Source organism: Eptatretus burgeri, chromosome 4 (genome assembly GCF_056783735.1).
Source record: "Eptatretus burgeri isolate ZD-2024b chromosome 4, Ebu_testis_v1, whole genome shotgun sequence".
Classification (NCBI taxonomy): Eukaryota; Metazoa; Chordata; class Myxini; order Myxiniformes; family Myxinidae; genus Eptatretus; species Eptatretus burgeri.
The window spans coordinates 98,584,387-98,611,094 of NC_140964.1; the positions used below are offsets into that span (position 1 = coordinate 98,584,387).

The 26,708-nt window shown below is 42.8% G+C and overlaps 1 protein-coding gene across 4 annotated transcripts in view; it reads left to right on the forward strand.

The window, feature by feature from the left end:
• The window catches only part of LOC147028733 (receptor tyrosine-protein kinase erbB-4-like), a 787,552-nt gene that overhangs the window by 702,483 nt on the left and 58,361 nt on the right, over positions 1 to 26,708 (forward strand). For all 4 annotated transcript variants that reach the window (XM_085879397.1, XM_085879399.1, XM_085879401.1 and 1 more), the window contains 5 exons: positions 7,094 to 7,249; positions 8,181 to 8,256; positions 16,737 to 16,883; positions 17,554 to 17,651; positions 18,979 to 19,143. In XM_085879397.1, coding sequence (XP_085735523.1) covers positions 7,094 to 7,249; positions 8,181 to 8,256; positions 16,737 to 16,883; positions 17,554 to 17,651; positions 18,979 to 19,143 — 642 coding nt within the window. The remainder of the gene's footprint in view (positions 1 to 7,093; positions 7,250 to 8,180; positions 8,257 to 16,736; positions 16,884 to 17,553; positions 17,652 to 18,978; positions 19,144 to 26,708) is intronic.

Below are 26,708 nucleotides of genomic sequence, written 5' to 3' on the forward strand. Positions count from 1 at the left end.
CGAAGAGACCTGGTACCAAAGGAATTAAGTCTCCGTCTCAGATCCTTGGTCAAAGTCCAAGTCTCGCACCCATAGAGCAAGACTGGAAGTACCAAGGACCTGAAGACTCGGACTTTCGTCCTCCCGCACAGGTACCGGCAGCGCCACACCCCATGATCCAGTGAATCCATGACTCCCCAGGCCCGACCCAGACGTCTATTGACCTCCGGCTCACAACCTGCGGAGACATGAATATCACTGCCAAGGTAAGTGAATCTATCCACGACCTCAACATCCTCACCACAAACAGACACAGACAGGACAGCAGCATCCAAGATGTCACCGAAAGCCTGGATCTTAGTTTTGACCCAAGAAATCCGTAATCCCAACGGCTCCGACTCCTCATTCAGCACCTCGAGGGCCCCCAAGAGGATGTCTAAAGTCTCCGCAAAGATGACTGCATCATCTGCAAAATCAAGGTCCGAGATCTTGACATTGTCAAACAATGCACCGCAACTTGATCTCTCCGACATCCTCCCAAAAATCCAGTCCATACAAGTGCTGAAAAGTGTGGGGGCAAGTACACATCCCAGACGAACTCCAGTAACAACTGAAAATAAGTCAGAGATGGTACCACCACACTTCACAGCACTCTCAGTACCAGAGTAGAGTTCAGACATCAGATCAATCAGTTTCGGTGGCACCCCACGAAGACCAAGAATCCTCCAGAGGACATCCCGATTCACTGAATCGAACGCTTTACAGAGATCAACATAGGCTGCAAGCAGCCCCTGCCGAAACTCTCGTCTGCGTTCGGTAAGGACACGAAGTGCAAGGATACGGTCAATCGTTGACCTCTTTGGTGTAAAGCCTGACTGCTCTGGATGCTGGTGCTCAAGCAGATGGTGGCGAACCCTATCAAGAATTATCCGAGCAAAGACCTTGCCCGGCACTGAGAGCAGCGTCACCCCTCGGTAGTTGTTGCAGTCTTGGCGATCACCCTTCCCTTTCCAGAGAGGGACAACAAGGCCCCTCTTCCAGTCAGTTGGGATGATGCCTGTGTTCCAAGCAGAGCACAAAACTGCATGCAACGACACGAGTGCAGCATTTCCACCAGCCTTGAGAAGTTCAGCATGGATGCCACAGATCCCTGGAGCTTTGCCCCGTTTCAACTGGTTCACCGCAGCCCGTGTTTCCACAAGCGATGGTGGACCACAGTTGATTCGAGGGTCGGCAACAGGGATTGTAACACCCTTGACGTCCAACTCGACAGCTGGGGGATCAGCCTGGTACAACCGCTCAAAGTAACCGGCCCAGCGGGCCTTCACTTCAGACTCCTCTGTCAAGAGCCTACCACTCTCTGCTCGAACTGCAGTGCTCCAAGGGATGGGCTTGGATGAACGTAATGCGCGAATTCCCCTGTAAGCGGGACGAGAATCACCTGTCCACAGGTGATGCTCTACCCCCTCACAGATTCCTCGCACATAGGCCTCCTTGTCCACCCTCAGTGCACGTACAGTTTTACGCCTCAGCTCCCTGAACAGCTCAGCTCTGCCATTCAGCCTGGCCCTGCGACTGGTCAATGGTATCCAGTGTCCCTTGAGAGACAAAATTCTTCTTTGCCCTGCGGTGAGCTCCAAGGCATCCACCGGCAACATCAAGGACGGTGGTCTTGAAGGTGCTCCACAACTCTTCAGGACCCCCCAAAGCACCCAGACCCCCCAAGTCTCCACTCAGCCTGTTCGCAAACTCCTCAGCTACTCTCTCATCCCTGAGCTTGGCAACATCCAGCCTAGGCTGGGATGGTACCATTCTCCAGGATTTAAGGTGCAGCTTTAGAGTTGCTACAACAAGCCTGTGGTCAGTATTGAGGAACTGAGCACTCCGGTAGACCCTGCAGTTCTGGATCATCCTCCAACGACCGTCAATGAGGACATGGTCAATCTCCTTTGCCACACCGCCAGCATTGGAATACCAAGTCCAGCGATGAGCTTGCAGGTGCTGAAACCATGAACCAGCCACTCTAAGTCCATGACTTCTTGCAAAGTCAAGGAACTTAGTGCTATTCTGGTTCATAGTTCCTGACCCATGGGGACCAACACACACCTCATAACCATCCCTATCATTTCCAGTCGATGCATTGAAATCCCCCAAGACTAGAAGTGTATCTCGTCTGGGGCACTGATCAACCACAGACTCGAGTGTGGCGTAGAATGTGTCCTTCACGGTGAGATCACTCGCCTCAGTCGGAGCATAAATAGAGACCAGGGAAATGACACCTAAGGAGTGGCGAATCCTTAATCTCATAATACGCTCGTTGACCGGTGTTACCTCAATTATCATTGGGGTCAGCTTATTGGACACAGCTACAGCAACTCCTTGGGTATGGTAACCATCAGAGCGACCAGACCAATAGTAGGTGTAACCACCCACCATTATCTCGCCGCAATCCGGTCTCCGAACCTCAGAGAGAGCTGCAATCCCGATGTCCAAACGCTTGAGCTCAGATGATAACAGAGACAGGTGATCATCCTCTCTTAGGGAGAGGACATTCCAGGCACCCACCTGAAGGGACCGCCTCAGGTTAACCCAAGGAGACCGCCGTCTGGTGGACGACACCTCAGCACCACTCCGACACACTCTCCCGCAATCTGACCCAGGGATATTACCCCGTGGTTTCCCTCCTCTCAAAGATTGGGGGTCCTGAAGGCTTTGCCCCAATCCTGTCATCCGGTGAGCTGCCCTGCGAAGGGAAGCTGCACAGGAGGTACTCCCACGGAGTGGGTTTTCAGATTTTTTTGCGTTTTTGCGTTTTGCAGAATGAAGGGTTTTACGGTGGCCGGAGTGCAAATCCTGCCACCAACCTCCTAATATGAAGTAGCCCAACTGCAGGAGGACGTCCGCAGACACAGTTGGGCACTAGATATGGATGGCCGTTGGCTCACAAGGAGCTCCTCCGCCCTTTGACAGGTTTTGTTTTTAATCCTGCTGGGTGTCCATATCCAAACACCCTCCTCACCAGAAAACCTGGTGGGGGAGACGGTTTAGTCGCCGACAACCCGACCATGGAACAGGTTAGTACAGGTTTACATGGTACCTGTAGCAGGTCACAGATCGAACCTGACCTGACAGCCCCGAAGGGGATGCAAGACAATTGAAATGCCCCTGTCTGTGTGTCTGTGTGCGTGTCAATGTCTATATCTTTTCGCTTTTAAAATGGTTTTCTCTGTAACCGGTTATCCGATTGATGCAAAACTTTAAATATAGGAGCGACTTCCCATGGAGAATATTTTATCGATAACTCTGATATCATAGATCACATGGAATGGCAGCCACAAAGGAAAAAAAAATTGGACATCGTTTTCTCTGAAACTGCTCAATGAAAAATATTGAAACTTTGCAGATATCAACTCCCTGTAGGATAGATGGGGTGATAACGATGATGTAATCGATGAAGTGGTATTCCAGCCATAATTAGTTGAATTTAAATCTTTCTCCAAAATATCTGAAACTTCATATATCTGATCTATGACCGGATGTGAGTGAAGAATTTAATTTATGACATTCATAACCCATGCCAAGAAACTATGTGACATAATAGGTGCATGGATAATACAGGTATATGAACCCATTTCATGTTCAAAAAATATTTTTACAAAAATTTTCACACAACCAGTTGGCTGTAATAGTAGCGTGTTCAGCTAATGATGGTATTTTTGTTCAGAATGAATGTGCGATGTGAGACTATGTGCTCTACAACTGCCGTTCCAGTTGATTTATGCATTACTCTCTGTACTCTTGCTAATTTCAATGCACCCCAAAACTACAGCTTGAAAGGCACTGTTTCTTGTGTTTCTCATGTTTAAGTGAAGTTCAGCTTTGTCTGCTTCTGCACTCTTTGCATGTAGTGGTTTTCACCACCAGAGATCATGCTTGAAATATCAAAAGCTAAGATGTCCATTCTTGCATGAATGTCAGCCCTATTCCAGATCTGCTTCACTATAACCTTCTGAACAATTTATACCTTGTTAGGAAGAATGTGTTTACAAATCTGTGACTATCTTTGATGTTTATGCCACATTTGTTGTTTTTAATTAATATTTCATCTTTCTCATCTCCTATTTTCTTCTATTCTGTTTCATTTCCTTTTTGCGACTGATTTTCACTTTTGTTAGCAATAATTGTTTGTTCACTTGTTTGTCTATTTATTCTTCATGTGAGCTAAATGAAAAGTATGTAATTAAAATATAAGGAACAAGGTGACATGGGATCTAAATTTAAAAAATTCAAAACTGACAGTTACGAACAGGTGGCCATAGGATCAATGGACAACTGACATCAATCGTATGGACAATGAGCATCAATAACATATATTTTATGAATATATCAGTCATTGTTTTTGTTTTTATTTTTGACAACACTGAGGCTCATGGACTAGTACTCATTAGTACTCATTTCACCAACCTCAGAAGGATGGCAGGCTTAGTCAACCTCACCTGGTGTTATTTCAACTGAAAACAGGGGCTCAAGCTCAAGACCCTTAGATCTTAAGCCAGCCACTTTAACCATTAAGCCAACACCAGGCTTCATGAAAGAGCATGAACATGTTAAAGAAGAGTGAGAAGTTCTTTGAAGTATCTTTCTTCATCATGGTACAGAGGTCTGAACTTATGGATGTCTCGTCTGGTTTTATTTCAAGTCCTATAAAGATGACAAAATTAACTCTCTTCTTCTATCGACCAACATATTTCAACATTTACCTTGTTTATCAGATTTTTCTGTCTCCTTAGACATCAACTGTCTCATCCCACTTGGTTACTTTGTCACGTCTCTATTTCTTTAGCAAAGTTACCTATGGATTAGTTCCTTCCCCCATGATGTCCATCCATTATTCCATTTGGCGTCATCTGGTATGATATGGAAATTTACACAAACAATGGTATAAACATTTCTTACCCAAATACTTCAGGGGCCCTCCTTTCTGGGTTCCATGGAAGACAAGAAAAATCCTTTTGGTACAAGACAAGAAAAGGCCAGGAAGACCCAGAAGTATCTCCCCAAGGCAAGACTAACATTTTAAGTTGCTCAGCTTGTGTGATAGAAGAAAATCAAGTCAGCAGCTGACAAATTAAATGTGAGCAAGCCTTAGCATTAACATCGCATGCATGCAAGCCATGTCAGATATATTTGAACACATCTTTTGGTATCCTGCAGGTGTCGGATCATTGTGTGTAAGGTCTGTGGGTGGAGATATGGTGCTTATCTGCAGGTGAATTGGGCTCTGATGGAGAGTGCAAAGGGTGGGGCTCTATCATGCCTCACTCCTGATAGCCCAGCACGTGACTGGAAGTGGGAAATCTGCCAGGAGGAGGGTCGGACAGGTCAGCCATGCGACGCAGGACTACTGGCAAACACGGAAGTCCATGGAAGGCCAATGGGTGACCCTCTCTGGCAGGGTGCACAGCAAATATAGCTGGTGTGGTGCTGGGAGAGGAACTGGATGGGGAGCCCAGAATTTTCATCAAAGTGCGACTTTTTTGCACAGCTGGCAACACAGCACACACAGCTGTGTTTTTATGAACACACAGCTACAACCCCACCACCACATTATAGGACCTCCCTGCTGCTGAGTTGAGGCCACGCCTGCAGGTAATTGAGATGGCATAGCCTTGCAGGGAATGAATGGTTCTTGTTATTGTTGAGAATGAATGTGGGAATGTTCCACTCAGTCCTGTGCAACTTGATATGTGCTATGGAGGGAAGGTAGCACGTGAAATTGGCTCGGTAGTTTCTAAATTAGGGATTTGGGCTTAGCTGACAGCTGGAACAGGTGACATGCACTGAGGGGCATGGCCAGTTAGATGGGGTTTGAATTGTTTCAGGTAAATTGTGGATAAGGTAGGCCTGACTGTGGTTTGTGTTTTTGCCATCTTCTCTCCCTGTCTCAGAAACTCCTGAAGATGACATTGAGAAGGCAGGGATTAAAATTTTGAAGAACTTGTATATATAATTGTTGCACATAATTGCGATTGCTGTGCATTTTATTGAAATGAAGGGGGAGAGCACGTTCAGGAGTCTCGGTAATGTTAGTTGCGGTTCCTCCCAAAGCCCTCTCTAATTTATATGGTAAGTTAATTAGGTCTGAGTATAATGAGCAGTTGCTGGAATGACGAGCTTGGATGTTTAATTACAAATGAAATAGGAATAAAGTATTTGTATTTGAAGCAGGTGGGGTGGTTATCGCAGTTGGTGAAGGAATGGCAGAGAAGTGGGTGACGATTTGTTGTCTGCGCTATCGCAGTGCAGAGTGACACTTTCGTTCTGGCATGCATATTTGAATGGTTTTGCCATGCGCAGAGAGTGTCTGTAAGTAGAAGAAGATGGGGGAGAAGTCGGGAAAACCTAACTAATCCCTCACAATGCATATTCCCTTTGTAACCCATTAGACACAAGGGAGGACCCTACCTGGAACGTGTAATAGCCTAATGAAATAACTGATTCGGGAACCGCTGTATGTTGTGTGCCATTGCCTTAGTGTCTCGGTTCCCAGAACCGTAACAATATAATAGATGTACGCAATGGGCTCAAATCCAACTCTTTGAATTCCAAGTGCATGTAATTTAAAGATGGCTTTCACAAGTAAGAATTTTTTACGAAGCTTGCATTGCTCACCTGCAACCTACATTGTAAAAGAGTAATAAAGAAGAAAAACCTTTACTTGCAGCTTGAGTCGGAATTGCCATGATTATCATTATTATTGTCATCTTTATTATTACACTGATTAGCATTTATGTGATTGGTGCTCAAAGACCAGTAAAAGCCTCTAAATGTTCATCTTTTCTTACTAATTGAACTTGACTCAGCCTATTTTTTTATGTCGGAACTGCAGAAGAGATTAAGCTTCTCAGGGGTTGGGTTTATGGGAGTGCTGCAACTTATGGAATGCATGGCTCGTTGACTGAGTGTAATCTCTATGGGCCTCTTACAAATGACTATCTCGAGCAGGAACCATATCTTCAAGGTTCTCCTAAATTCAGCTCCAATAAATTGACTTAATTTGCAATGACCCTTCATCACCTTCCAACGTTGTCTTTTTTTTTCCTTTTATTCTCAGGGAATGCTGTATCTGGAGGAACGCCGTTTAGTCCATCGAGACTTGGCAGCAAGAAATGTGCTTGTGAAAACTCCTCAACATGTCAAAATCACAGACTTTGGACTGGCTCGTCTCCTTGATGTCAATGAGATGGAATATCATGCAGATGGGGGAAAGGTGTCTATTTCAGTTTTTTTTTTTCTCCTGTTGTATAAAATATCCTTCTAGCCTTACCAACCAATGTTTTCTGTCTCTCGTTCTATATTTTTTCTTGTGGTTTTTTTTTTTTTGAATCTTAAGTAGTTTAATATTATACTTGCTTATCATTTAATTAATATTTATCATCTTCTCACACATCATACCTTATTTACATCACGATTTGTGTTTGCTGAAAATGATACTCATCGATGGTATTTGACTTCTTTATTTCTGGTGGTCTGCTGGAAGGCAGGTTCAGTACTGCCAAAACAGTCCCATGACAAAGATTACACTGGGTTATTTGCCTTTGGCTTCCCAGGGGTAGTTAGGAAAATAATTCTAAATTTATCCAGGGTGCCAGTGACAGCTAGCTTACTCCTCATGGACATCGTGGGGTCTTTAACGTCGACCAACTAATGCTAGAAGAGCGGACACTCAGTTTAACATCCATCTGGACGACGACACACACGTGATGCCTCAGTCTGCCTGTGAAACACCAGGACAACAATTTATAGTTGGGTCGACATTGGAACCCAGGTTAGACAGTCAACTAGTAGTCTGTCCTTACAGCCCATTCTTTGACAACTGTTTCATTTGAAGATGAAACCAAATTATGAATAACATGACACACAGACTGACAATATTTTGGACACACAGACTGACAGTGCTACTTTCTTATGTCCTTTCACATTCCTTTCACATTTTGTAAAAACTTACTGCTCTGCGATGACAATTTTTTGTGACTTCAAACCCACCACCACCCCCCCCCCTCCACTGCATTTATTTTCACCTCCTCATACACAGTATATTTGGCCATTTATAACACCTCAATACTTTGATGCACTGTTTATTGTGCTACAACTGTCTCTCAAGAGACGACATTAATTTTCTTATTTTAATTATTCTGCAGTTACCAATCAAATGGCTTGCCCTGGAGTCCATTCATTATCGAACTTTTACACACCAAAGTGACGTATGGAGTTATGGTAAGTTGACCCAGCTTTCAACTCGTATCATTGGAAAGGGGAACAAAATCATATAGAGAAAAATATTGTGTGCGTGCGTGCGTGCATGCGCGCCTGTGCACGTGCATACCAGAAATGTGGTTGAGAAAAAGGTGCATCCTACTTTATAAAATAAGGCAAAGTCTGTGTCTGTTCCTTGTGGAATCCAAAATGACTTGTCCAACCTCCACTAAATTTTGCATTTGTGCTTGGGGTACCCAGTGTCATGTCAGGGCATTAAATAATCCTCCTGCCCCACGAGTGTGGGGAGATGACTTGCGATTTTCACTTGCACATGTGAAACAGTAATGAGATCTACCACGCATGGTCTGGCAGTCAGAATTATTTAATATTTTAAATCTGAGTTCAGGGATTTAAATCAAACTTGGTACAAGTCTGTATAATGATGTAATAAAGTGGGTGGAAGCATATCTGGTGACATCACGATGTTGAAGAGTCCCCTTCTAGTTTTTATCTTCGTTGGTGTCATTTTTATTTTGAGTTTGTTGGCAGCGCCCAGACACTTGAGGTTTTTGTCGTCATTTTTGGATTTGTTGTTTATTCTTCAGCTTCTCTTTATTAGTTTTGGGTTTCTGTTTCCTTTCCTGAACTGTTGGTATCTACCCTACTTCCTTCCTCAGTTGCTCTCTTTGTGTCTCCAATCTCTGTTTCCTTTCCATGGTAAGATTTGGCTTGTATTTGTAGGGCCTGGTTTTTTTCCTCTTCTGGTTTTGCTTTCCTGTTACTTTTTCTTGAATTAAAAGTGCTGCTACGAAACTAACGATATTGATTTCCGTCAAGGTGGATGATTTTGAAATCATTTTTTTCTAATTGAATGGTTGGTTCACCTCAAGAAGATTTTTTTTGTCTGTTTGTTGTTTTCTATTTGATGGAGTTTTGGTCTCTCTCTCTCTCTCTGAGTTTTCTCAATTTTATGCCTTCGATTGTATTGGCAAACTCTTCTTCCAGCTTATGCTGCTCTTCATCATCTTCACTCTCCTCGCCCTCATTCTGCTGCTCTCCCTTATCTTTCTGCTCATCAGCATCCACTTTTTCCACTCTTTTCCCCTTCGTCTGCCTAAGTCACCTGAAACTTGTCTCTGAATCTGTCTTGCCTCTCTTGCATGGGGACACCCTCGTTCTCTCCTTTTGCCACACTCTTTCTTCACCCCCTTCAGACTAGCTCTTTGTCAGAGTTTGCGCCCCTGTCTCATTGCACAGCAACAACTCCCTCTCATGCCATCTCAGCCAAATCCTTGCCATCCCTTTTAAACCTTCAAGCGAGCACATAGCTCCCTCGCCCTAATGTCTCCTTTACCACTTGTTGCCTTGTCCTAGATGTAATCTATTCTATTCTATCTTTATCTAGATATCTTTATCGAAAAACCCTTCTCAAATTTATCAAGGGGTACTCTCTCTCCACCCTAAAAGCCAATTTCGTTTTTTAGCTCCCATTGGACTTAGTCCGGAATGGGGGCTTATAGATTTGTTGTCGATTTTCATGTCCGTGCATGCGTGTGTGTGTCCGCAACTATATCTCAGAAATGTCTGCACCGATTTTATTCATATTTGGCACAAAGATGGCCGGCTGGTGGCCATTTTAGTTGTAAAATTAACCTGGTGTTGAACATGTTCTCAACCATTTCTCAGACATGCATTTACTGATCTTGTTTAAACTCGGCAGACAATAAATGATTACTTACATACGCACGTCATTACCCTGCGCTCGCGAAGCGAAAAGCAGGGTTAAGCGATCAGTCGTGTCGTACGTGTGCCATGCGTACGTATCTGCATTTTAAAAATTCATTTTCTCAGCAACGTTAGTCTGCTTTACACGAAATTTTTCAAATAGGCGCACCCTCTCCTGCAGAATTTTATAGTCATACTTATTACGTCATATGTCACATGGTACAGGCACCATCTTGGAAAAGCCGAAAAAGCTTTGCACATCTATATCACCAAAACCACTCCACGGAAAAAAAATTACACGTGGCTCATTGTCACGTGCTCCCCATGGAGAATAAAAAGTGATAATGAAGGCATCATCGCTGTCTTCATGATGACATCATAATTCGACATGTACAATGCTTGATTCGATAAGTAATGAAGAATTTTTTACCCTCACCTAAGGAGAGGGTATTGCATTTGGTTCCCTTTGTTTGTTTGTTTGTCTGTCTGTCTGTCTGTTTGTTACTTGCAAAATCGAAGATTTTTCAAGTATATTGGTCAGTCGATTTTGTTATTCTGTCTGTCTGTTTGTCTGTTTGTCTGTCTGTCACCTACAGGTCACAATTTTTAACCGATCTTCACGAAACTTCACCAAATGGTAAAGTTTGTCTTAAGGAAGAAGCCTCTTTTTTGAGGTCAAAAGGTCAAAAGTTCAACGTAGGCCAAAGTTCAACAACTTCGGTGAGATTTCGAAAATCCTCAATTATCATCCGATTGACTTGAAATTTGAAAAGGATTTATATTTCAGGTCACTAAATTCAACCAGCCAATTATTTTTGAGGTCAACATAGACCAGGTCAACAGAGGCCAAAGGTCAACACCAAGGTGGTATTTCAAAAATCCTCAATTTTCATCCAATTGACTTGAAATTTGAAGAGGATTTATATTTCAGGTGAATGAATTAAACCACCAATTATTTTGGAGATCCAAATTGGCCAAAAGGTCAACATCGGCCAATTTTCTAAAATTGTCAATTTTCATCCGATTCACTTGAAATTTGAAGGGGGGTTGCATATTGTGGTCATTTAATTCAACTACCAAATATTTTTGAGGTCAAATTTATTTTCTGGATTTTGCAAGTTTCATGCTGTGCATGACATCTTCTTCTTTGTTTGTTTGTTTGTTTGTATATTTGTCTGCATAGAACTTCAGTGTTTTTCTCCGCAACCGCTTGTCGGATTGAGATGAAATTTTCACTATTGGTGCGACTACTCATATAGAATGTTTTAATGATAATTATGACATCATAGATTGCATGGCAGCCATGTTGCAAAAACAGAAACAAATTGGACCTCTGTATCTCTGAAACCGCACCAAAGAAAAAATTAAAAATTGGCACAAAGCAAGTAGTACTCATGGAGAATGAGTGAGTTTTTTGATGATGTCATAGGTTCCTTCATTATGACGTCATAATTGCTTATGTAGAATGCTACATTTATCCAGTATGAAAATTTTTGATGGTCATCTCAGGATAAAATGCTCCACATAAAAAAAAATTGATGACGTCATTGCTCACGTGATTCCGCAGCCATATTGTTTTAAAAAAAAAAACATAAAACCTTCAAAAATCTTCTATGAAGTGGCTAAACAGATTGAGGTGAAACTTTACACATATGACTGCCTATCCATGAGAAACAAAAAGTTCACACATGACGTCATAGGTCACATGGTTTGGCACTGGATTTACCCTAAAACCTCTGGAAAAATCTTCTCCAGAATGGCTAGACTCATTGAGGCGAAACTTCACACAAATGTTCCCCAAGCCGTGGGTGAATAAGTTTATGAAGAATTAATTTATAGGTCACATAGTTTGGCAGCAAAGCTTCACAAAAATGTTCCCCAAGCTGTGAGTGAATAAGTTTATTAAGGAAAAATGTATAGGTCACATAGTTTGGCAGCCATATTGGCTTGAAGAAAAATATTAAATATTGTTTTCTCTGGAGTCACTTAATCAATTGATGTGAAACTTCACAATTATGATCTAGTAGTGATGTGGAATACATGTTTTAACTTTCAACTTGATCGGACATCGTCTGGCAGCCAGAATTTTTTGTTTTTGTTGTTGATCTGGGTTCTGTTTGATTTTTGTTTTGTTTTGGGTTTTTTTGTGTTTTTTAATAAGGCTCACTTGGCTGTTCCTGGATGGGTTTGAGGGTAGCAGCTGAAATGTGAATCCTCTCCAGGTTCCTCCTGATGACTTCATCTTTGCTTTTTGCTTGTTCGGTTTCCTTCTGATTACTCCAATGCAGGACTTTACCTATTTGGTCCTCCATTTAATATGAATTAAATTTACTTTAATCCCATTCTGAATTCAATTGAATAATAATAATAATAATAATAATAATAATAATAATAATAATAAAACATCATGGGTCAGGGTCAGGTGTCCAATCAAAGCGGGGTTGCATCAAAGCGGGATGTCTTGGTCATCACTGCCAGCAATTATAAAGTGGTAATTCTAATTATGTCTCTTTTTAATTACCTAACACACCAGTACACAAACACCACAAAAAAACAAGTCCTGGCGAGGGCACAAAATTTTGACCATAGAAGTGCCTCCTGCTGCAGGAATTTATCATGATATTTATGACATCATAGGTCACGTGGTACTGAAAGCTGAAAACTGATAAACTGAAAAACTTTGCACCTCTATATCTCTGTTGTCGCTCCATGGAAAAATATTGAAACATGGCTCAATGTCAAGTACTCCCCAAGAGGAGTATGATGTGTTAATGACGACGTCATCGGTGCCTTCATTATGACATCATAAATTGACAAGTGCAACCTTTTATCTGGTCAGTATGAAAAATATTTATCTGCAGTTGTTGAAACCGCTAACCAATCAATGCAAAATTTAAACTAATTGATCAACTACCCATGGGAAATATAGTTTGATAAAAGTTACATCATCGGTCACTGGTCTGGTACTATATTGGATCAAAGAAAAAAAAGCCTGAAAAAAAAACACCAAGTCCTTCTCAAGACTGTGCAGGGGAAGTAGTCCAAATACCATCTATTTTGTATTTTTTTTGAGATCAGATCCAAGATGGCTGACTGGCGGCCATTGTAATTGTAAAAAAATAATAATAACCCGGTGTCGAACACATCCTCAACCATTTCTCAGACACGCATTTACTGATGTTGTTCAAACATGTCAAATATATAATGAATGATTGCTTAAATGTGCATGGCATTTTTTTTGAGACCAGATCCAAATTGGCAGATTGGTGGCCATTTTGTTACTTCAATGTTTCCCCAACCATTTCTCAGACATGCCTGGTTCGATTTTATTCAAACTTGGCACAGGCACAGAACATGATGGCAAACACGTGCATCTCACTTTATTTTGCGATCTGATCAAAGATGGCCGACTGGAAGACTGGTGACCATTTTAGGTGTACATAAATATGGGATAGCCCTTTAACTCCATACAGAAAAATTAGTAAAACAATGGGGGCTGTGACATTTAATGTGGGGCTATGACTTTTTTACTTATTTCAGCTGGTCCCTGAACTGCTCACCCTTACCTTTCCTTCCCCATGTCTCATGTATGGAATACATTCTGCATTGGATGATTTTCTCCTTCTCCTCAACACTCCAAGTTTCCTTTTGTAGTTTTCATCTCTGGAGTACAGTCTTTGATAGTGGAGAGAGAGAGCACGTTTACAGCCTCCTGCTTTGGTGCATAATCATATCTCTTTGCGAGGTGATGTTTTTTCTCACATGAGAAGGCGCAGTCATTATTTTTTACAGTGCACTCTCCTGCTGCTCGGAGTGGTCACACAGACATAGGGCTTCCCCTATATGAAGCAGTGTGTGTGTGTGTGTGTGTGTGTGTGTGTGTGTGTGTGTGTGTGTGTGTGTGTGTGTGTGTGTGTGTGTGTGTGTGTGTGTGTGTGACAAACAAGTACAGCTGCACAGGGGGCCACTGACACACAGCTAGAGTCCTTTTGTTCCCCCGCTTGAGTCCTTCCCTTTCTCCGCTGTGAGTAAAGCCTGTATCTCACTGGGCTGCGGGATTCTCCAAAATGTGTGGAAACGTTCGCAGTGGTTCTCAATTTCCTCGCGTGAGTCGCAGGACGTCGCTCTGGTGTCGCTGGAATTTTGAACATGTTCAAAAAATTTGTGCGACAAATTTTATCTCAAAACAGTCACAGAGTCATCGCGGTTGTCTCGAACTGGTCTCAAACCCTTCTCAATTTAGTTTCCGTGAGTCAGAAGGTGCGACAAATGTGACATGCAATCTAATGTAGATAGATTCACAATAGTTCAATCCAGATATGACTATTAAAAAAAAAAACTCATAGTCAGATATTGTAAAACCAGCATTGTCTGTCCTCTTTCTCTCCTGTTCTGAGTAATGGCCTTCAATGCAAAGTTTTCACTTTCCCATCATTCCTTTCACCTTCCCATCATTCCTAAATCACGTCACACATTTTTATATAAATTAGGTCACACACAAAATATGGTCACACCCACAAGCCCCTATCAAGGCAGATGAACAATTAGGTCACACACAATGTTTGTGAGTGCAACGTTGACAAGTAACAGAACACTTTGAACAATCAGGCTTGGTCAGCATTCTCCTGTAATCCCACCATCCTGTTCTGCCAGGGCACAGCTCCCACACCATTGTAGTACTCAGTCAGGTACTCTCTTACTCGTTTCCCAACTGACAATATGATTGCTGGAAGGGAGAAACCATAATATATATATATATATATATATATATATATATATATATATATATATATGTATATATATATATATATATATATATATACATATATATATATATATATATATATATATATATATATATATATATATATATATATATATATATATATATATATATATATATATATATATATATATATATATATATATATATGGTCCCGATTTCTCAATTGTCACGCACGGTTGTTGTGCGACTGTTGCATGACATTTGCGCGATGGTCGCACGACCGTTGTGTGACCATCGCGCGACAGTTGCATGTGCCAAAAAAATCTCAGTTTTGTCACCTGAACATCGCGCGAATGTCGTGCGACATGTATGCGAACTCCAGGCGAAGTTCATCCCAAATTTCGCCGGGAGTTCGTGGGACATTCGTGTGATATTCGTGAGGCATGCGCAAATGTGTTTTGTATAAATTCAGTGTGATTCCAAGTGAAAATTATCGCTGTTTTATCGCAATTTGGTGTCTCCAACTCGTCGCAAGCTGTCGCAGCCCAGTGAGATACAGGCTTAAGGCTCATGCATAATGAACAGGATGAGGAGGAGCATAGATGGTAAGACCAGCAGTGAGGGGGCTTGCTGGAAATCAGCATTATATAAAAGTGAGAGAGTGTTCTAACAAAAGATTGCCCATGCTTTTATAATCTATTCCAGAAGTCCCACCCCCTCAGGGATACACCAGCCCACTCCAGCTTGGTGTCGAACCATGTTGCTTCACGTGACCGGCGGTAGCCAATCATATCCGTCATGGGTATGTCTGCCAAGGGTGGCCCCTTACATATGTGCTTGCAGTGCCAATAGGGGCCCGGAATATTTGTGCGGTCCCCCACCAATATTGTGCATGCTCAGGAAGCAATTGAGGAGCCAAATGTTGGCCCGATGTAATGGCCTAGTCACATAAGGCTCCACGCTACTGCCATTACACCTTGTATCCTGTCCAGACCTTAAACGGTCTTTGATGAAAGAGAACACCGGATGAGATATCCTTCACCTTTCTAACTACGAAATTTGGACAATGCCTTTCCTCCAGAGGTGACATTGAAGGATAACTTCACACTAAACATTGATATTAATGCAGGAATAAAACGCTATTTCCTTCCAGCGAATGTAGTTGGCATGAAAACCTTAATTCTATCATCGACCCCCCCCCTTTCCCTTTCACATCTCCCCCTCTCCCTCCCTCCCCACACCAACATGACTAATAATGTGTGTACACCAATAGGTATAACCTACAGAATAAACGTAAGCTCTCACTACTTTTCATGTATGAAAACACACAAGCTTCATTCTTCACTATGAAGTATGTGCCACAATACATTTTGTGTAAAGGCCAACACATCAGCCAACAACAATGTGAAAAGACAATCGGCAACATTAAATTGGGTTTGTGGTATATGACAATGTCAAACTCTCACAAGTTGAGGAGAGTGTCAGTTACTCCCCCAAAACTATTATGCCTATGTTATCCCTTGAGATATATAGTTCACCAATCCAAGCAGTTTTTCCATCCAAGTCCATCCAAGAAATCTGCACAGGTCAAGCCTATTATCTCATAGTAGTTTCCTCCCAAACCCCAAATTCCCTGAAATATATTCTCTTTGGATAAAGAAAAGAATAAACTCCTCAAATGCATTTATATAACCATGGCATTCCAGAATCTTCTATCTTGTTACGTTTACTTGTCGCGACGTCTCCATTAATCTCAGGTGATATTTTGAAATCGATTCGTGAGCATTTTGTCGTAATTTTACTATCAGGTGGAAGCAAAATTTCTCATAAAAGTTTTTTAAATGAAGTAAGACCATTTTAGGTAGCGTAGCTTTAAATCTCCTCCCATATACTAAAACTTAATTGTTGCTTTGGGTTTACTTCCCCTATAATGATCAACTCCGAAACGGAAAGCTTGGAAAGCTCATTGTTCCTCAATGGAAAGATCGTTTGAGGAAGTGAGAATGAACATCAATTTTCTGATAAGTGAGGGATTGTATTGTTGCAGGGGTTACCATTTGGGAGCTTATGACCTTTGGGGGAAAACCGTATGAGACTATTCCTGCTCGCGAGATCCCGGAGATCTTGGAGAAGGGTGAACGTCTGCCACAGCCACCCATCTGCACCATCGATGTGTACATGATCATGGTCAAATGTAATGTGCTTCTTTCTTTATGATATTTATATTTATTAGTGCTTAGAGAAGCCAGGATAGTGAGGAATTTACAGTTTGGATTTCCTTTGGAGTAAAATGTTTGACCACGTCTCTGTAACACAAAGATTAGCTAATTTGGTTTATGTTTATTTTTGATGCAAAAGAGTAGTGAAATTGTGAAATTAATCAGCATTTAAACAAAGACATCTGTTTTGTTGCAAGTGTTGATTAAATATTGTATGTATACCTTCTTACAGTGTTGATATTTACATAAGAGGCATTATATTGAAATAAAATGGAAATGAAAACCTACCTTTACATCCAGAAAAGTGGACATGGTACTATATAAATTCGATATGATATTCCTTATGGGCAGAATTCATGTTGTAGTCATCAATACCACCATGATGGTGAACATTTTGGACAAAAATGAGCCTAGAAGCTCAAACTTTCATTAAAATTACACATAACTCGAACTCAATAAAATGTTGATATGCCTCAAATATGCCAATTGCTAACAAACGGAACATCTACAACTGGAATATATCATGAGGAATATCATTTACAATTCATTATAATCGATCGTTATTCTTCGATATATACCTTTTTCTTTCAACAAAAAAGTGTGTAGCTGTGGTGTTGTCAGAAGAGAATAAATATCTATTGTCAGGTTGGATGATTGATGCTGAAAGCCGGCCAAGGTTCCGTGAGCTCGCTGTGGAGTTCTCAAAGATGGCACGTGACCCACAGCGCTATCTCGTCATCCAGGTGACCCCCCCCTTACCTCCTTCACCCCCACCCTGGGTCTTGCTCATCACACACACACACACACACACACACACACACACACACACACACACACACACACACACACACACACACACACACACACACACACACACCTTCAGTGCTTTTAATGAAGAAAATATTTTTTTTAAACAACCAGCAGCCCAGGCCTGGATGGAATACTAGAGCATTCAACTAACTTATCCAAGGGGAGGAGACCTTGGGTAAGTGTGGCACATAAGGTAACACCCTTCCTCATCCTAAAATCTGAAGACACCCAACTACCTCACAAGTATAGACCAATAACCTCTCTTCCAACAACGTAAAACTTCTGAAGGGAATCCTCACAGAAATCAAGTGCCATCATAGATCTGGGGAAATGATGTACCCGACATAAGAAGGAGGCCTCGAGGCAGGACAGAAGGAATGGAAGAGAGGATGCTATGGAACAATAGACCACCTACTACAAAACAATGCTGCACTCAAAATTGCAATGCAAGAAGAACTAAATTATCCACACATAGACGACAAAAAATCTTTTGACAGTGTCCCACATTTGTGGATGATAAAATACATGCAATAGTACAAGATCAACCCCCAATAAATCAAACTGATGGAGAAAGTAATGTACCTTTGAAATACCACATTGATATTACAGCACTTGCAAGGAAAGGTTGACATACCAGGGGTGAAGATATGTCGAGGAATCTTGCAGGGAGACAGCCTTTTGCCCTCCTGTTTTGGACCCACTGATCATCCTTATCAATGAGCAGAGGCATGGATATATCCTGACATCAAACAGAAAATGTCCAAAGAGACAAAAAAAGTGACACATCTACTTTTCATAGATGATTTAAAAATCTGCGCCAAATGATGAAAAATTGGCACAACAACTCAAATTAGTAAACGGTTTTCGAACGACATTCAAATGAAAAAAAAAAAGAATGAAAAACACACACACACACAACTATATTTGACTTAAAACAGGATGTAGCTTTCTGAAGATGACACCATAAATAGACAGAAACAGCCATAGCTCGAAAAAAAAGTTTGAATCACATTATTAGAACAAGAAAGGAGCAAATACATTCGGAAAAGTGACTTTTTCACAACTTTGAGGGAATTTTTTTTTCTTATTTTTAACAAACACCTTATTTTATGGTTTCTTGGTGATTATATTAGTGTTTGCTTCATTCAGTGAATTAATAGTATGATTTTTTCCAGCCATGTTTTTTTTAATATGCTTAAATTGATGGCTGATTCTTTTCTCATCCCCCTCACCAATGGATTTTGCTTAAACCTGTGCAAGGGTGATGAGAGGCGCAGTGAACCAAGCCCCACAAACGGCCTTACCAACCGCAGCCTCGCAGCTGAGGAAGAGCTTGAGGGCATGGTGGATGCTGAGGAATATCTTCAACCACAGAAGGGCTTCTTCACAACCTCCCTGCCTCATTTCAGCTCTGACAATGGCAAGGTGAGGCAATGCATCTCAGCTCTCCCTTTTCAAACAAGTTGCAATTAAATCTTTAATTGGTGAATTATTTAATGATAATGAAGAGATAGTTTATCAATCCACAATTGTTAAAACAGTGTAAACAAAATTGTTTTTATGAATGTTCTCCTTTTGACTGTTTGGGTTTGTGATCCAGAAATGATAAACATGGAGTGCTTCACTTGGCAAATGTTTTCATTTTGGCACTCTTCATCAGAGATAATGGCAGAGGGATTTGTAGTAGTGTCACAAAACACGTGGTGTTTTTATTCATATCAGATTTCAGCCAAATAAAAAAAAGCATGCATGGCCATGGATTTACATGGATAATGTTTTCGCTGCTTCAAAGAAGCCAACTGGTGTTCGCAGTGTATTACTGAATCAGAAATATAACCAGGCACTTCAGTTAGAACTTGATGTTTCCAAAGCAAAACTTTTTACACAACCTATACAAAGTGTTACGTGGCAAAAGGGAGGGAGACTTTCCTTTAGCTCCAAGCCAAATTTCACTTAATACCGCACCAGCCTGCATGGGTCATGGCAGACCCAGAGACCACCTCACACCTGCCCAAAGCCTCACATGCTCCCTTTTTTGTGTGAATCTGGTATTGTTGGTGCCATTGTGGTTTATTTATTTTCATGAGCACCATAGCAAGGGGTATATATATAGAAGATCGTGTTTGTTCCCACCTTTCATTCCTTTTCCTGTGTCTTTTGACTGCTTGATCATTCCCATTATTAATTGCTCATCCCGTCCTCCCTTATCCTCCCAATTTATTTTTTAAATAAACATGTATTCAATGTAAGAAACCACTTTCCACCTTTTTGACTTCCTGCACATTAATAACTGCCAGTTTTGGCTTGGATTAGAGTGATCCTTGAGGATTTGTAAATGGTAAATAATTACTTGGATGCAGTAACTTCAAACTTCAATTTCGTCACTCACAGGGGTTGTACAAATCACCGGCTCAGAACGCCTTCATTATCTGGGCATCTGATGTGACAAAAGGATGACAGAGGCTTTTCTGCACTATGAACGAACTGCGCAGCAAGGTAGTTTGCACTTTTAATGGGAACGGCCTTTTTTCGTATACATAGTCAGATCAGGTGAGGTATGGGAGCATGAGCCAGAGCAGCGCCCCACTGCGTCCACTTTCTGCCAGCACTCTAGGGGCCTCCGTCTGCCCATCCCCCAGGCAGATGCCTGGCCCATCCCCATCTTGAGATGCTGATCAACCTGCTGCAACCACGAGGCACGTGGTCAGCCCATTGGCCTCCTCCACTCACGAGACTCCCTCGCTGAGAGAATCTGGTGAAGAGGATTAGCATCAGGAAAATTAGCCACATGTCCATACAGCCACAGCTGATGCTCACGGACTATGCAGGTAACTAATCTTATTTGAGTCTCTCTCAGGAGTTGGACACAAAGTCCGACCAGTGATAACCAAGGATTCTCTAAAGAAGGAATTAAGTCTCTCTCTCAGATCCCTGGTCAGAGTCCAAGTCTCACATCCATAGAGCAAGGCTGGAAGAACCAAGGACCTGAAGACTCGGACTTTCGTCCTCCAGCACAGGTACTGGCAGTGCTACACCCCGTGCTCCAGGGAATAAATGACTCCCCAGGCCTGGCCCAGACATCTACATCTATTGACCTCTGGCTCACAGCCAGCAGAGGCATGAATATCACTGGCAAGGTAAGTGAATCTCTCTGTGACGTCAACATCCTCACCACAAACAGGTACAGACAAGACAGCAGCATCCAAGATGTCAATGAAAGCCTGTGTCTTAGTTCTGACCCAGGAAACCCATAATCCGAGCAGTTCGGGCTCCTCAATCAGCACCGCGAGGGCCTCCAAAAGTATATCTAAAGTCTCCGCAAAGATGACTGCATCATCTGCGAAATCAAGGTCAGAGATCTTGATATTCCCAAACGATGCACCGCAGCTTGATCTCTCCAACAACTTCCCCAGAACCCAGTCCATATAAGTGCTGAAAAGGGTGGGGGCGAGTACACACCCCTGATGAACTCCAGTAAAAACTGGAAATAAGTCAGAGATTGTATCACCACATATCACAGCATTCTCAGTACCAGAGTAGAGTTCAGACATCAGATTGATCAGTTTTGGTGGCGCTCCATGAAGACCAAGAATCCTCCAGAGGGCATACCGATTCACTGAATCAAACACTTTGCAAAGATGAACATAGGCTGCAAGCAACCTCTGCTGAAACTCTCGGCTGCGTTCGGTGAGGAACCGAAGAGCAAGGGTATGGTCAATCTTTGACCTCTTTGGTGTAAAGCCTGACTGCTCTTGACGCTGGTGTTCAAGCAGATGGTGGGAAACTTTGTCAATAATTATCAGAGCAAAGACCGGGAGCAGCGGCAACTGCCCAGCACCGGAAGCAGCGTCACCTATCTATAGTTGTTACAGTCCTGGCGATCACCCTTCCATTTCCAGAGAGGGACAACAAGGCCTCTCTTACAGTCAGTTGGGATGATGCCTGTGTTCCAGGCAGAGCACAGAACTGCATGCAATGACACGAGTACAGCATTTCCACCAGCATTGATAAGTTCAGCATGGATGCCACAGATCCCAGGACCTTTACCCCATTTCAACCGGTTCAACAGAGCCGGTTTTTCACAAACGAAGGTGGACCACAGTTGATTGAAGGGTCAGCAATGGGGATTGTAACTCATCCGACTTTCAACTTGACAACTGGTGGATCAGCCTGGTACAGCCACTCAAAGTAACTGGCCCAGCAGGCCTTCACTTCGGACACCTCTGTCAAGAGCCCACCACCCTTCGCTCTAACTGCATTACACCAAGGGACCTGCTTGGAGGAACACAATGCGCAAATTCCCCTGGAAGCAGGATGAGAATCACTTTACCACAGGTGATGCTCTATCTCCTCACAGATTCCTTGCACATAGGCCTCCTTGTCCACCCTTAGCGCATATACAGTATTACGCCTCAGCTCCCTGAACAGATCAACTCTGCCATTATGCCTGGCCCTGTGACTCTGGTCAATGGTATCCAGTGTCATTTGAGAGACAAAATTCTTCTTCACCCTTTGGTGAGTTCCAAGACATCCACCAGCAACCTGAAGAATGGTAGGCTTGAAAGTACTCCACAATTCTTCAGGATTCCTCGAAAAACCGAGATCCCCCCCCCCAAATCTCCATTCAGCCTGTTCGCAAACTCCTCAACCACTCTCTCATCCTTGAGCTTGAGCTTGCCAACATCCAGCCTAGGCTGGGATAGTACCATGCTCCAGGATTTAAGCTGCAACTTTAGAGTTGCTACAACAAGCCTGTGGTTGTGATTGAGGAACTGAACACTCCGGTAGACCCTGCAGTTCTGGATGATCCTCCAGTAACCATCAAAGAGCACATGGTCATTCTCCTTTGGCACACCACCAGCATTGGAATAGCAAGTCTAGCGATGAGCTTATGTATGCTGACACCATGAACCAGCCACTCTAAGTCCATGACTTCTTGCAAAGTCAAGGAACTTCATGCTATTCTGGTTCACCTTTCCAGATCCAATGGGACCAACACATGTCTCATAACCATCCCTATCAGTTCCAGTCGATGCATTGAAATCCCCCAAGACGAGAAGAGTTTCTCGCCTGGGGCATTGCTGAACCATAGACTCGAACGTGGCATAGAATGCATCCTTCACGGTGAGATCGCTTGCCTCAGTCAGAGCATAAACAGAAACCAGGGAAATGACACCTAAGGAGTGACGAATACTTAATCTCATAATGCGCTCGTTGATTGGTGTTACCTCAGTTATCATTGGAGTCAGATTATTGGACATAGCTATAGCAAGTCCTTGGGCATGGTAACAATCAGAGCAACCAGACTAATAGTAGATGTAATCACCCGCCATGATCTCGCCGCAATCCGGTCTGCAAACCTCAGAGAGTGCTGCAATACCAATGTTTAAACGCTTGAGCTCAGATGATAACAGAGACAGGTGATCATCCTCTCTTAGAGATGGGACATTCCAGGCCCCCACCCGAAGGGACCGCCTCATGTTAAGGCCCGGTCACACCTTGACGTTTTAGCCAGCGATGGCAACGTATTAAAATGTATGTAAAACGCTGGCTTACGTTGAACTTTGAATGTTTTTTTTTTAAGATTCGGACATATTCATAGCGACTTGGTCTTATGTATAACGCATTGGTAACGGACACAGAACGTTTCATTGTGTTATAGATAACTTATACCAACGAATGCTGAACCTGTTGTCGGCCGACACAACCGATGCCCAACGATAGTCTAACTTAGGCATAGCGTGTTGCACGCATCGCCGACGATGACGTGACGTAGCCTATTAAAAGGCTGACGCACAACGATTCGAATCATAACTGCCGTAGAAATGGAAGTGTCAACATCGCGGTCACACCTTGGCGATCTTGCCAGCGTATGCCGACCTAAAAAAAAATTGTCTAAAACGTTGGGGCACGTCAAATACGGTATGAGTAAGTTTGGTATACGTGAGTAGAACGCTAAAGTACGCTATCATACGTCGTAGTAAGTAGAGTAAGTCAAGAAATTTTAAACATGTTCAAAATTTTACGACGTACTCGGCGTATGACACACGTTCCGCATGCGATGGGGATAAGTTTTACACACGATATGCGGAAGCTTACACACGTCCACAAAGGCTACTTATAAGCTACTCATAAGTCGAAACACGTCGCGGTAATGTCTTTTTTTACGCGAAACTTATTTCTAACTTATGTTTGACGTGCTTTGAACCAATTCTTTACGTAGTCCCAACACACATCGACGTATGTAGACGTATTCCAATGATGTCTTCCGGTCGACAAAAAAAAACTAAATTAACGTGTTTCTAGCTTACAACTGCCAGATAAAGACGTGTTCCCAGCGGTTTTGGGAATTGGTATATAAAAATGCTGCTCATAAAAGGGGAACCCAACAGTGTTTTCGAGTCCTTTTTGAGTCGATGTCCATGTCAGCAGTAACAGTATCAGTATCAGTATCAGTATTAGTATTCGTATTAGTATTAGTAGTAGTTTGTTCATGTTGGCAGTAGTAGGTGAGTGTGAGGGGAGGGTGTAGGTTATGATGGATCCTCCTTGCGTCCGCGTGTCCACGGGTAGGAGACATCTTTGCACCATTGTTCGAAGTTCTTCGCGGCTAATTTTTTATGGGGCTTTTTCAACGAGCTATGGCTTGTTTTTACGATTTAGGTCTATTCATAACGGGTTGGACAAATGCACAATGAACTAATAATGTGCATAGAGCACTTTGATTACTTATAGATACGATATACCAACGAATAATCATCGTGAAGCCGGCGTTCACAAACTATGCCCAACGATAGCCTAACTTATCCATATCGTGCGGCAGTTTATCTTTGCCGGTGACGTAGGGTTTGCTATTCATAGGCTGCCACTCACCGATTTAAATGGCTGCATCTCCACTATTGAAAGTAGACGCTTGCGCTCAACAATTCGATTTTTTTACACTCAACGACTTTTAAACGGCACCACTCAGCTATTTTCATTGTTTACAATGAACGATTTAAATTGCTGTCACTCGCCTTTGTTTTTTGACGCTGGGGTTTTGAAATTTGAAGCGTTTCTTCTGAACGTGTTAAAACCCTCAAACTCGACTATTTTAAATAGACGCTGCCGATGGACAATTGGAATCATAGCCAAGCTAGACATCGAAGTGTGAACATCCTCGTCATGCCGAAGAAAAGTTTGAAGAATGCTGCAAATAAGTGTCCTGGCCATGGCCGTGGACGCTGACGCAAGCACAATCCATTATACCGACGTCTTTCAGCCTATGAGTAACTTAAAAGTAACGTCTGTCGATGTGTGGCAACGATCGCGTAACGTGCCAACAACACGTTAATCATAGGTTAGAAATAAGTTTCGGGTACGCTAAACATTACCTCAGCGTGTCTCAACTTATGATTAACTTACAAGTAGCATGTGTTGACGTCTGTCAACGATCGCAGACCGTGCATACAACTTGTGGCCAGCGTAGCGGAACGTGTGAGTCATACGCCGGCATACGTCGTGAAATTTCAAGCATGAAAAAATTTGAGGACAACCAAAAAGTACAACGTTTAAAGCCAGCGTACAACGACGTATGGCAGTGTTTTTCAGCGTGCTCTCAATGTTATCAAAACTTACCCATAACGTATTCAACGTGTGCCAGCGTTTTAGAAAAAAAATTCAAAAATCGGCATACGTTGGCTAAAACGTCAAGGTGTGACCGGGCCTTTAATCCAAGGAGACCGCCGACTGGTGGATTACACCTCAGCACCACTCCGCCACACACCACCGCAATCTGACACTGGAGGTTTACCCCATGGTTTTCCTCCTATCATCAAGCAATGGGGGTCCTGAAGGCTTTGCCCCAATCCCGTTATCCGGTGAGCTGCCCTGCAGAGGGCAGTAGCACAGGAGGTACTCTCATGGAGTGGATTTTCAGATTTCCTTATATTTATGGGTTTTTCAGAATGAAGTGTTTTACGGTGGCCAGAGTGCAAATCCTGCCACGAACCTCCTAAAAAACGTAAGTAACCCAACTGCAGGAGGACGTCTGCAGACACAGTTGGGCACTAGAAATCAATGGCCGTTCGCTCACAAGGAGCTCCTCCACCCTTTGCCAGTTTTTGTTTTTAATCTTGCTGGTTGTCCATAGCTATGCACTCTCCTCATCAGGAAACCTGGTGGGGGAGACGGTTTCGTTGCCACTAACCCGACCATGAAACACGTTTGTACAGGTTTACACGGTACCTGCAGCAAGGCACAGATCTAATCTGGCTTGACCCGACAATGCATAGTCAAGGGTCATGTAAGAGCGAGTACTCTGGAAGGATCAGGACGTAACAGGACAAAAGGAACAGTCGAGATGGGAGGCACCAACAGCAGAGTTGTAGGCAAAGATAGAGGCAGACTTGGACAAGCAATGGTTGTGGGGAGGAATGCGGGGCAGGAAAGGATGTATGAGGTGGACGAGATGGATGCATAAGGAAACTGTCAGGAGGAAAAACTGCAAATTTGTAAGGACGAGGCATTGCAGTGGGTGTGGGAGGGGGGTGTAGGGGGATTAGCAAGGGTAGAAAGTATCATGGTGCTGGATTGGGGATCATCTGAGATGGTGGTGAACAGCTGTATTGAAGAACTGAATGGAAGAATGAGATTGAAGAGCATGTGAAAGTTGCTTTCACAGGTGGGAACAAATGAGTGGAGGTGAGCAGTGATCCGGGATTTAGGTAGTTTCATCAGAAGTGGGTTTATCGTGAACCATGTGTGGCCTGCAAAAACCTGGGGGAGGGGGGGTGCAACAATGCATGGAAAGAGCAGAGGGTGTAAAACCAGAAAGGAGGTGGTGGAAGACAGAGAGACCACTGACCTGTCCACGTTGGCGAAGTGATAGGCCCATAGACTCAGCTTATTCATGGGAGATTCCAATAATCTTGAAGGCCTTGGTTTCCACGGCATCACGCAGAGCAAGATATGAGGCAGGTGAGCCAGCCCAGAAGGGAATGCTGGACTCC